The sequence below is a fragment of the Otolemur garnettii genome, unplaced genomic scaffold, assembly GCF_000181295.1.
Source record: "Otolemur garnettii isolate 467f Iridium unplaced genomic scaffold, OtoGar3 scaffold00028, whole genome shotgun sequence".
NCBI lineage: Eukaryota > Metazoa > Chordata > Mammalia > Primates > Galagidae > Otolemur > Otolemur garnettii.
In genome coordinates, this window is record NW_003852423.1 from 12403966 (window position 1) to 12417116 (window position 13151).

Consider the following 13151-nt stretch of genomic DNA (forward strand, 5'->3'; position numbering starts at 1 on the left):
TTCTCCAGCACTCTGGAATGGACCTACCTCTATGGTCCAATCCCACCGTTGGAGGATGGAGAATATGTGGCCAGTGCCAGAGGTGTTGGCTCTTCAGAGCCAAAATGTCACCTGCCGAATATTCTCCGAGGTGCTTCTGGCCTACAGCTCTGAGAAATGAGACTCATAAATGTGAGTCCAGAGTTCTGTAACTTTTAGCACCATGAGTACAGGAGAAAAGATCAGGCTTCCTAAAGAAAGCTCGAAAACACTAGAGACCCCATCTGTGTCCTTGGGGGAAGAGTTTCATTTTCCCAGGCACGTTGGAATCAAGTTTGACAGGCTTGGCAGCAAAAAGGTCAGTTGCAGATTCAATTGAAGGTCCAAACCCATCATAATAGAGGGAAAATAAAACCAGCCAGAAGGCGTGTGTCCTAGTTCATGCTCTGTTGCAGTGTGTAGCCTTGGGCAAGTCACCTTTGCTTTCTGACACATTTCCTCACTGGTAAAATAAGGAGACTAAACCAAGTGAGTTCAAAATCTTAGACAATGCCAGGTGCAACATTCTACGTTTGCCTAGATCCCTTCCCTGAAGGGTTTTGCTTTTTTTTTTTTGCAGTTTTTGGCTGTGGGTGGGTTTGAACCTACCACCTCTGGCATATGGGGCCAGTGTCCTACTCCTTTGAGCCATAGGCCCTAACCCAGGGTTTTGCTTTTTTAAAAATTTTTATACAAATGTCAATAAGATACAGATTCACATATTACTAGTTATCAGTTTCCTCATTCCAACTTCTTAGCCCCTAACATAGATCAGGAAAAAAGATAATTTCATAGCAAGAATCTTTGTCTTGATAATCTCCTTCCAAAGGGGTAATTGTAAAGAATTTTTGAATTCCATAGAAACTTGATCTTTAATAATTATGACCACCACCACAACCGTCAGTCTGGAATCCTGAATGTCTAACCCGTCTGAACATAAGTAAGCACATTCTCAAACTTAGAGAATACAAATGATAGTTAATGAAGACTGTATAACAATGTGGGAAAATTTTGATTTAAAAAAGCTACCAACATACGCTGTGATTATAATGACATAAAACAATGTCTCAAAGTTGGTGAAGCAAGGGAGAGGATATATAAAAATTTAGCTATGTTAGTATTATAAACATCTAAAAATGTTTCCCTTTAACATTGTGGCATTACTTTTATAATATCAGTAAATGTACTATATGACAGGAAAAAATCAGGGGCTCATTGACCCCCAAAATGCACCCAAGTGTTCATGGGAAAAGTCAGAAACTTATTAGCATTTTCGCACTTATTTCACAATTTACTGTAGTTTTCAGTGTTTTTGGTTTCAGATCATAGAAGCCATATCGTTCCGATGCTTTGGTGTCTCTAAAAGTCTTAAGCTGGTCTTGGGTGCAGTTCCTTCCATCTCAAGGCTGAGAGAGCAGTACTGGCTGGGCCCCGAGCCTACAGCTCTGCTATAAGCCCATGTTTATACCTATCTACGTGCTAACATGAGTGTCGGCCTTCTCATATACCAGCTCCACTTGCATTAAAATTCTTCTCCATGGACCTGGGCTAAGGGTCATGGCTCTGCCTTTCAGCTCCAGAGCAAGGATTTTGCCTGTAAGTGAATAATTTGCTACCAGAAACAGACCTAGAAGTGCACCAAAGTATCAGCGACCAGATCCTCCTTCCATTTCAGCAGTTGAAGTCAGGACACCTGGCAAAGTCTCGTGGCCTGGTTCTGATCTCTGTTATGCAGTGAAGACATGGGTGCCCTGCCTGTGTTCACCAGGTTGACCCTTACATGGCAGCACTCTTCAGTAATAATGAGGAAAACTAATAACTGTGTTTCTCACTGACAAAGCTAAGATAGTGCAGGAAGCCTGCCCTCGAATATTTTGGGGTTTCACTTTGAGAACTTCCAGTCCCATATTTGGCCTTATTGGAAAGTTCCCTCTGCAGGGGAGTGAGAAGGGGACAAACTGGGAGACCTGCAGTGAGCAGAAATGAGAAGGGCCAGGTTTGTAATAACTGGTGCATGTAGGGCAGCGACCCTGTGCCAACTACATTCCATAACTTCTCGTTTAATCTGCCCAAAACCTCGTGAGTCAGGGCTCTCAGATTCCCACTTTTCAAGGAGGAAAAACAGATTCTGACAGTCTGAGACTGGCCCAAATCCCCGCAGCTAGGAAATAGCAGGAGCTCCACTGGGCAAATGCCATGGGTCCACATGGTGACTTTACACAGCTTTTTTTTTTTTTGTAAATTCCAAGTTAGCATAGACGTGACATGTATGAAAATAAGGGAGCTGTAGTTCCGTTCCCCAAATCAACCAAGATGTCCTACAGACTCTTGAGAACTCAGAGGTCTGCATGCCTTCCCGTGTTGTGTGCTGCCCATGAGTTTAGTGCTACTTGGCCACCTGGGTCCTCTACCCAACAGTGCAAACCAGCCTGCAACAGTGCAGGGGTGAGGGCCCGAAATGTGGCCCACTTGACCCGTCCTGGCCTCTGACTCCACCCGTATAGATTCAGAGGCCAGATGCTGCCTGGGCCTTTTTTTGTCTCATGTTAGAGAGGCCTTCAAAGAATCATGGTGTTGATACCTCTGGTCTCCCGTGATCAGACCTCTCCTCACAGCACACTGCCCTGGAGCTCCCCAGTGTGGGAGTCAGGAGGGGGCACAGGAACACACGCATGCTCACCCGGCCGAGTCTCTTCAGAAGATTCCAGAATTAGCCCATTAGATAGAAGTAGCAAGCCTTTTTAGTATTTTATTAACAAATGAGTTGGCACAAGGACAGGTTACCTAGTGATGTCATACGCCCCCACCATCACCCACCAAGCTCCATCATTCCCCCACCGTGGTGAGGGGTATCTGACCAATATTCTCTCTACCAAGTTCCCAGCCAAGTCCCTGAGTCTTGGCTCTGGTTCAGTCATTCTCCAGCTGCTCAGGGGAGCAGGAAGAGACTTCCCTTTCTCAAGACACAAGGGAGATAAAAAGAAATTGTTCTTAAAGAGATGAGAAAAGCTTCCATTTGCATACTGGGGCCACAAAGGCAAGCCAGCCTTGTTCATTTTGGTCAGCAGATACTGACTCTCCCTCCTAAGGCAGGGCCCCCATAGTGTCCACCCTTCCAGTAGAGGTCAGCCTAGCTATGTAGAGCCCTGAGTGGAAGCTTGACATTGTGAAGGGATTGCTCTTTCTCTTAGGCTAGCAAGAGGGAGACCTCTGATCCCTGTCAGAAGGCAAACTCCAAGACTAAGATGAAAAGCCTGTGATGAGTCCCTTTCTTGATACCAGCTACCACACTGTCCATCCCATTCACAGCTGTAGCTGTGAAGTGGGATAATACGATACATGGGCGGGCACTGGGGAGGAAGGGGACAGATCATGTGTAACACTTATCTGTCAAGCACCTTTTTTCCAAAAATCTTGGCACCAACTTCCACCAGGTCTTTAACTCTTCAATGAAATCAGCAGTGGAGCTGCTGCAGTCCTTACGGTAGGTGTCTGCATGAGCTGAGGCTGGCCACCTCTGTCCTTCCCAAAGCCTTTTCCTCTCACTTTAGATAAAAATAATTTTGGGTATGCGATGAAGTCTCTTCTTAAGCATATTTACAGACACCACAATAGCTCCCTCTTCTTTTCTGCAAAACGAGACAGCTATTTAGGGAGGTGGCAGTCGGAGTGTGTGGACAGGCGGTTGGCAGCCCCCTCGGCAGGCCCCCCGGAAGGCATCTGGCAGGAAAAAGGTGCACATACTTGCGCTGAAGCCCTCCCAGGGTGAAGCCCTCCCAGAGTGAAGCCCCCATGCACAGAGAAGTGTCCTCTCAGAAACAGATCAGCCGATTCTCATCTTCAAAGACTTTGGCCTCCTCTGGCTTTATCGGGTTTCCATGTAAGCTGTTGAAAAGGAGGAAAACAAAGAACCCAGGTAAACGTTAGGGGCTGTTATCTACCCCTTCCCCACACTCACTTGCCCAACACATGATGCAGACACTGAGGAACACGCCTGATTAAAATAGCTCTTTCAAGTTACTATTTATCCTCTCCAGCTACCAATAGCCTCCGTAAACCTGAATTTAATGACATTTTTCAGGTCTTGTCTTCCTTGGCCCTCACAGGCATTTGGCTGTCCTGCCTTCACCCTCCCTGAAGCGCCACCTTCCCTTCCCTTGGTCTGACAACATGCTCTCGGATCTTTCTCCTTAATCTGGGCACTCCCCATCAGTCTCCTTTTCCGTATACTCCCCATGAGACCACTAAATCTTGGATTTCCTCCAGGTTTGGGGATAGTCCCTATTCCCCAGGTGATCTCATCAATACCTTAGCCTTACTCATATGTCAGTGGAGCCAGTTACCTACCTGGTATCTCAATTAAGACAGTCCCCACTCTGGCATCTCAAAAGTGCCCACACCTCCCCAGGGTTCCCTGGCTTGATGAAGGGTACCACTCTCATCCAGTTGCGTGAGTTAGGAAGGTGTCCTGGTGTCCTCGTATTCCTTCCATTGTGAAGTTCTACTTTAATTCCTAACATCCTTAGAATGCCTCCCTGGAAATGCTCTGTACCTTCAGCCCCACCATCCTAATGTGAGCACCCATTGTCTCTTTCCTGGATCGCTACAATATCCTGACAGGTCTCTTTACATGTACCCTGGCCACCTCAAATCCAGCTTCCTAGAAGAGCCAAGAGTGGTCTCTTCACAGTGTAGATCTGATCACACCCCCTTCCGCTTCCAACCCTTCAATGACTTTCCATTGCATTCAGGATGAAGACTATGATCCACAGATCTTTTAGGGTCTCATTTCTGCCGGTCTCTCAGGCTCCTTCCTGCTGCCCCTTCTTCTGTACTGTCTGAACCCCAGCGTCCATCAGCTTCTTGGAGCTCTTCAAGGACGCCATGCTCCCTTCTGCCCCAGAACTTCTGCTCCTTGTCCTCCATGGCTCAGTGTAAATGCCACTTTCACAAGGAGACCTGTCTGAAACCTCATCTGGATCTGTTCCCTCTTGGCCTTACCTTTATAGCACCCATCACATTGTAATTAAATAATTATGTGAATGATCGTTTTTTCTTTAATGTGCATCTCACTAGCTGGTGAACCCATGAGGCCAGGTCTATTTTGTTCACCGTTGAAGTTATGGTGCTAGCACAGTGACTTGGTGCTCAAACATTTTGTTATTCAGCAGATAAGTGACACGGGGACACACTCCAACCTTACTTAAGCCCTGCCCTCCAAGAGCTCACAGTCTGAAGGAGGTGTTCTCACAGAAAGCTGTGATGGAGTGTGATGAATGCTATCATTTACGAAGTCCAGGTCATTGAACACCTCTTAATTTCTGCCTTTGAAGGCAGAACTCACCAAGGGACTCCAAGTTCATTTTAGTCAGAAATAAGGTAAAAATAAAAGTCCATACAGATAAAGTGTCCAAGGAGATGTCTTCATTCTAGCTCCAAGGGGAGCTGCTCCCTGAACCCTGGCTTCCCTGTCAGCTTCATCTCAGCCCCAGGGCCTGGTGTAGCAGTCCCTAGACAGGGCCGGCCAGGCCAGCGCCTTCCCAGAGCCCAGCCCCATGAAGTCATGCAGAGGAACATGCTCTGGCAGCTCCCAGGACAAGTCAGGAACTGGAGTGAAGGTGCTCCCAAGTGCAGCTCCAGGGCTGCCTGTCCTGGCCTCTCTCACTCTCCCCTCCACCTGAAACAGTTTTTATGCAGCTCTGGATAGCACACCTTGATGCGAAACACTCCTGGCCCTACTGAAATATGTATAGTTCCTTGTGTAGAAATAATGGCTCTTGGGAGGGGAAAATGAATACTTTGAAGCCTGAGGAATTACAGCGGCTGCAGATTTTTACACTGTCCCAGCTGGCCATGGAGAAAAGTCCCGCTGCTCTCACAGGCCTCTCACGCTGCAGAGCAGGCACACAACACAAGCCACGGTGCAGGGTGGAGCGCTGTTTGGATCTCTGCTCTATTCCCTATGACAGTGCTTTTCAAAAAGCTTTTGGATGAGACTCCCCAACAAGAATTACATCTTACACAGTGAACCAGCATCTAGGTAAACATGCACATATCCACATGCAAGTCTGAGATAAGATTAATTAACTAATATTTCTCCTTACCATGCATCCTGGTAGTCTGTTTTTTTCAATTTCATTTTTAAATAATGGTGGTTGCAACCCACCAGCATTAAAAACCAAGTTTAAAAACACATAGAGCTGTATCTTTTGATTTTTTTGTATTTTGGCTATGAAATTCTTCTCCCCAATCATGAAGGGACAAAATCATGAATGAGTAACAACCCCCTGAGCTGAGGGTTTGGGTTCATGGATCTCAGAAGAGTTACAGTGGCTGTTGAACAGATAGCGTCTCTGGCCCATGAGCATCCACATGGGCTCGAGCCTCACTCTGGGCAGGGCTGTCTCAGTCCCTGAGGTGGAGAACAGTTTCCCAAGCATTCCCGAGTCTGGGTTAAGGTGCACAGCCAGAACTTCAAAGCCATCAGGCCCCTTTTGTCACATTACCCACCACATTCCAGCCCTTAACATGGTGCCAGGTGCACATAGTGACCATTACCAGAAAACACCCCCCAGGGCCCCTCCCAATACCCAGACATTATTAAGGGGGCTTCTGAGTGGGGGGCAAGAAGTGAAATGGGACTCAGCATCACAGGGGAGCAAATGCTGGAGTTTTATTAGTGTAAGGAAGTTCTCAAAGCAGAAAAAAAGAAGTAGAGAAAAGAGCACAAATCAACTCAAATGTAGCCTGGAAGTGTCTTATAAATCCCAAGAAGCCTGAAAGGGGGAAAATGAGCTCCAAACTCCCGGCCAGCACATCCAGCTCTCAGGCCTGAGTCCCAGGGTGATTTGTTTGCAGCAGGAAACTCTGCATAGACCATCTCCGCTGTTACCACCACCACCACCACCAACCCCCACTCCCGCCAAGGATAGACAAGGTCAGGACTAGGGTAGGGGCACGGGGACTATGGTCTGGGCTGAATTCTAGTTTCCCCTCTTGTGGTGCTCTTGGGCAAAGTTGACTTCACTGGTCTGGGCCTCAGTTTCTACACCAGTAAAATGGAGATACCACCACTGCTTTACAGGGTTGTTGAAGGAAGAAATGGGAACGGCCCTGCATTCTGCCTGGCACAGACTCAGGGTGCTAAGCAAATAATCCTGTTGTTATTACTGTACTCAGCAGTGGAGGGATCTTACCAAATCTCCATGATGCCAGTGTTATTCTGCAATGCATCTGCCAGGCGGGCAAGCCCCCGGGCTGTGATCTGATTCTGGATAAGCCTGAAAGAAGAACATACCATGTCAGACACATAATACTGCATTAAATCTGCCTTTTGTTAGGAAGTTGGGAGGTTATGGGGGGAGAGGAAGCCGGGTGGTCAGGGGAAGAACTGAATCCGTGTGACTTTTCATCTGGCTCAAAGCATCTATATCAGATCCACCAGAATAAAGGACAGCTTTAAACATTTCTAATTTTTTTGTATATGCACATGTAGATTATATATGTGTGTGTGTGTATGTGTTTGACATTTTTCATTGCAGAGATACCCAATCGAAAATGTTTGGGGACCACCAGTCTGAACAACAAATGCTAAGAACAGAACAGGGGCTTTGTCCTCTCCTTCCAGGTAGCTAGAGAAAAGCAAGGCGCTTCACCACAGGCTCACTCCCTACTCCTGTCTGTACAATAGGCTGCTACTAACAGAATTCTTGGGCTCTGACCCAAAAAGGAAGCCCTAACCAGGGAAGGGGCCTGCCCCCCAGAGAGGCAGTGTCCATAGTGCTTAGACGCTCCTCACACCCCCCACACCTCCCTTTTCAGCTACAGACAAACTTACCTATCTGTGCCTCAATTGTCTAATCTGTAAAGTCAGAATAACTATAAGAGTGAGACCACACTGGACATGTGAGGTTTCAGCAAGTGGCATGTACTGGGCACAGTACCCCAGGGAAGGGAGCTCTTGTCACTGTCACTGACCAAGCATGCAGGACCACTGTGCTCCCAGCCACATACCTCCCGCCCCCAAGGCTAGAACCTTTGGGCTCAGTGGCAGAAATAATGACCCTCCAATGAGCATGACCACAAGCACACTGAACATTTTTGCAAAAGGAAGAAAAATAGAACCCAGGAGTGAACACAGAGTTCTGCATTCAGTTAAACTCTGCTATTTTTTAGGTACCACCTTTATTGTGGCTGCCACTGCCACCACCCATGTCTTCTTAAGGGCAGAGCAGGCTGCCTCCAGCCAAGACTTGGTAAGAAGCCAGGAAAGAGAGGAGCACCCAATGTCCCTGAAAAGCCTGGCAGTGTCCAGGCACAGCAGCTGGGGCTGCCTCCACTAGGGCTAGTATGGCCTGGGCGTGCACAGAGCAGTCCTTACTCTGTCACTGGCCTCTGTCTACCTCTACTTCCCCTGGAGGGGCTGGCCTGGCGCCTACAGAAGGGCATAAAAGAAGTCTGCAGGCTAAAAGGCAAAGAAAAAAAAACATGTAAAAGTAGCACAGTCTGAGGGGTTTTTTTTTAACAGAAATGCACAAGGCGTTCCTGAATTCATAGGAAATGCAAGGGACCCAGAATGGCCAAAACAATCTTGAGAAAGAAGAACAAAGTTGGAGGGCCTAGACTTTCCGATTTCAAAACTTCCTACAAAGCTACAGCAATTAAGACAGTATGGTCCTGGCATAAGGATAGACTTACAGATCAATGGACTAGAATAGAGAATCCAGAAATAAACCCATACTTGTATGGTCAATTGATTTTTGACAAGGGTGTTAATACCATTCAATAGGGAAAGACAGTCTTTCCAACACGTGGTGCTGTGCAGCTGGGCATCCACGTGCAAAAGAGTGAAGTTAGATTCCTGCTCTGTACTGTCGACAAACGTTAACTCCAAATGGATTGTGGACTTAAATGTGACAACAAAACTGTAAGACGTAGAGAACTTAGGTGTAGGCTGGGCGCGGTGGCTCACGCCTGTAATCCTAGCATTCTGGGAGGCTGAGGTGGGTGGATTGCTTGAGCTCAGGAGTTCAAGACCAGCCTAAGCAAGAGTGAGACCCTCTCTCTACCAAAAATAGAAAAAACTAACCAGGCATTGTGGCAAGTGCCTGTAGTTCCAGCTACAGGGGGGCTGAGCCAAGAGGATCACTAAAGCCCAGGAGTCTGAGGGTGCTGTCAGCTATGATGCAACAGGACTCTTCCCAGGGCAACAGAGTGAGACTCTGTTTCAAAAAAACAAAAATAAAACTTAGGTGTAAATCTTTGTGACCTTGGATTGGATTAGGCAATAATTTCTTAGATAAGACACCTAATGCACAAGCAACCAAAGAAAAAGTCGATAATGGGTAAATTGGACTTCATCAAAATGTAAAAACTTATGCCCTTCAAAGGTCACTATCAAGAAAAGGAATAATCCCAGAGAGAAAATATTTGCAAGTCCTATGTCTACCAATCCTGATCTAGCACCCAGAATGTATGAAGAACTCCTACAACTCAATAATAAAATGACAACCCAATTTTTAAATGGGCAAAGGCCACTCACACCTGTAATCCCAGTACTTTGTGAGCCTTAGTGGGGATGCTCATGTGAGGTCAGGAGTCCAAGACCAACCTGAGCAAAAGCAAGAGCTCATCTCTACAAAACGTAGAAAAACTAGCCTGGTGTGGTGGTACACGCCTATAGTCCCAACTACACAGGAGGCTAAGGCCAGAGGTATCAGTTAAGCCCAGGAGTTTGAGATAGCAGTGAGCTATGATGAGGCCACTGCACTCCAGTCTGGGGGACTGAGCAAGAGCCTGCCTCAGAAGGGAGGGGGGCAAAGTATATGGAAACATTTCTCAAAAAAAGTTACGCAGACGGTCAGCAGGCACATAAAAAGACACTCAACTTCGTTAGCCGTCAGGCGCATACACATCAAAACCACACAATGATATTAGTCCCCACCCGCTAGTATGACTAGGTTCAAAAAGATGGACAATATTGGTGAGGACAGGGAGAACTTGAAACCCACATATGTTGTTGGTGAGAGTGTAAAACAGTGCCACTACTTAGGTTCCTCAAAACGCTTAACCAAGAGTTGCCTTAGGACTCAGCAATTCTAATCCTAAGAGAAATGAAAACATATGTTCATACAAAACCTGTACGTGAATGTTCACAGTAGCAACATACATAACAGTCTAAAAGTAGAAAGGACCCAGTGTCCATAAACTGATGCATAAACAGAAGGTTAAATATCCATGCAATGGATTATCGTTTAGCCATTAAAAGGCAGTGAAGTATTGATACAGTGTAGATGAACCTTGAGAACTGTTATGAAAAACATGGAGACAGATGATCACTGCCTGGTTCCATTTATATGACAAGCCCGGGGCAGGTCCACAGACACAGAAAGCAGGTTAGAGGTTGCCAGGCACGGGGGTGGGGGGGTGGGAGGAGAAGGATGGGGAGTGATTGCTAAATGCCTGCAGGGGTTTGGGGGCAGCAGTGAGGATGTTCTAGAATTAAATGTTGGTCACACAACCTTGCGAATGTACTAAAAACTCCTGACTTGCACATTTTAAAAGGGCAAATTTTATGGTATGTAAATTTTATCTCAAAAAATATTTTTAAAAAGCAGCACAGTTCTGAAATTACCATAAATGCTTTAACGTCTGGTTGACTTTCAACATTTCTGCCATACTCTCTGCCACTTCATCGTTGAGTTCATTTTTGGTCAGCCTAGAAAAAAAAAGGAAGTGTTTGCTCAGGAGAGTCTACTTGGTACACACTGTTTAATGAGTTCACAGGAGCGGGTCCCAGCTGAGGGCTGCCAGCTCTGCAGCTGGTCGCTTGCTGAGAACTCAGCCAAGCCAGGCCCCTCACCCCCACGAAAGATAAACAGGGATTCATTTCTAGTGCAAATCCTACACCCCAGCGCCTGTTTCTGAGCCCTGCTGCCTGCTGACGCACCCTCTTCCCTGCCCCACTTTCACTGAGCTTCAGATTTCACAGAAAATGGGGGCCCACAGAAAATCAGGGGCCAGTGCTTCTCAGGGCTCCTCACATCCTCAGACTCTGGATCACTGCTGGTAGCAAGTGATCCAGAGCAGCGTGAAAACCCAGAACTGCACGTTAAATGTGTTTAATGCTTTGCTCTGAGGCCAGTGGTGAAGAACCCAAGTTAAGTGACTGGAAGTTCAGGAGGTTTCTCAATTGTTCTTAAAAACAGAAGTGATCTGGATAAAGCCCTAAAACTCCAGCATACATAGGGTTGGACCCTCTTGTGCAAGCAGATGAAAGAATCATTAGGATGAAGAATGAAACAGAAAGAACATTAAAAAAAATCGTTCCTTAAAGGTCTATTTGGTTGTGTCTATCCAAATATTAAAAATGTTTCACTTTGGCCAGGTGCAGTGGCTCACGCCTGTAATCGTAGCACTCTTGGAGGCCAAAGTGGGTGGACTGCCTGAGCTCAGGAGTTCAAAACCAGCCTGAGCAAGAGTGAGACCCCGTCTCTTCTAAAACTAGAAAAACTAGTTGTGTGTTGTGGTGGGTACCTGTAGTCCCAGCTACTCAGGAGACTGAGGCAAAAGGATTGCTTAAACCCAGGAGTTTGAGGTTGCTGTGAGCTATGATGCCATGGGACTCTAAGCAAGGTAACAGAGTGAGACTCTGTTTCAAAATAATAAAAAATTAAATTAAACATAAAATAAAATATTTCACTTTAAGGCAGTTAGGCTTCAAGAAATTTACCCTGCAGTCTGTAAGGATGTCACATACACACAAGATTTTAAACATTGCAGTATGTGCTGTGGTATATTCTCTGTCATCAAGTGAAATGTGAACACATTTAAGAATCAATAGCAACAAGTGATACCAAAAAATGGTGAATATCCATTCAAAGGGATGCTGTGCAGCCCCCAGAGAAAATGAGGAAGAATAAAGAAAGAGGCAACAGCGTGGCCTTGGGGAAAGCTCCATGTCTGCATCACTCACGAGCAGGCTGACCTTCGGCACTGGGTCTAACTTCTTTGAGTTTGAGTTTTCTCACTGGTAAGTGTGCACAGTAATAGTATAGATCTTACTGGGTGCTTGCGAAATTGAGTGAGTCGATTACATTTGTGAAAGACTTAGAATAGCAGGCGGCATAAAGTCAACACTCAAGAAGTTCTGGGTAGTGACATTATTACCATCCCTGGACAGTAGTGTTTTTCAACAGGGGTGTTTTCCCTCTCCATGTGGCACTTGGCCACATCTGGAGATGGTTTTGATCATCACAACTGGGAGGCGGAGGTCGGGAGGGCTGCTAAACATGCTAGGATGCACAGGACAGCTGCTCACAGCAGGGAATGATTTGGACCAGAAGGTCAACAGAGTCAAGATTGAGACTTGGATGTAAAGGGTCATGTAAAATCCGTATGATGTATGGTTAAGATATTTTTTAAGCCACTTGCTAAATGCTATCCTATTTTGTATGTATTTGGATATACATAGAACAAAAAGCTAGAAGGAAAGGTTATTTTAGAAAGCATGAAAGAAGAACTTTCGCTTCCTATTTTTTAGGCTTGTGTCTTACTTTTTGTTTTTTCCAAAAAAGCACATACTTTCAAAATATTAAAGTTCACTTGAGGGGAAAGAATTAAAAATGCTGGCCTGTAGGTTTAGCATCAGAATTCTTGTAAAGATGACATTTTTATTATTTTTAGTAGCTAATTTAGCAAAATTAAATGAGCACTGAGTTGCGAGATGATACAGAGAGGTGTGCAACTCCCTCGCCTGTAAGGAATTTATGATACAGGTGAAGAAATAAAATATAAATAGAGAAAACTAGAAGGTTAAATGACGAAAAAACGAAAACATGAAACACCTTCAGGAGGCAACATCTACTTAACAAATACCCAGGAGTACAGAGAGGGAGAGGACTGTGGGCTTCTGCTGACAGGTGACAAGTGAGCTGGAGCAAGAAGGCTAACTTTGACTTGGAGATGTGGAGAAGGAGCAGCCTGCCTGGGGAAGGCAATTGAAGAGGAGGAAGGGAAAAAATGTTGAGCCTGGTGCACGAAAGTTGGCCTCTGCCAAAGCATATCTGAGCGTTCCAAGGATACGCCTGGCAGCTCACATGGCCAGCCTGCCAGTTCTCCTCCATCCCAGGGTG

The 13151-nt window shown here is 45.9% G+C and overlaps 1 protein-coding gene across 3 annotated transcripts in view; it reads right to left on the reverse strand.

Annotated features, from left to right (window-relative positions):
* Positions 1-2741: 2741 nt before the first annotated feature.
* Positions 2742-13151, reverse strand: part of NOD1 (nucleotide binding oligomerization domain containing 1) — a 49968-nt gene continuing 39558 nt past the window's right edge. For 2 of the 3 annotated variants that reach the window (XM_023512439.1, XM_023512438.1), the window contains 3 exons: positions 10652-10735; positions 7215-7298; positions 2742-3903 (listed from right to left, as the gene is read on the reverse strand). In XM_023512439.1, the coding sequence (XP_023368207.1) occupies positions 3831-3903; positions 7215-7298; positions 10652-10735 (241 nt within the window). In that variant the 3' untranslated portion in view covers positions 2742-3830. The remainder of the gene's footprint in view (positions 3904-7214; positions 7299-10651; positions 10736-13151) is intronic. The other variant, XR_002773097.1, reaches the window with a different exon arrangement.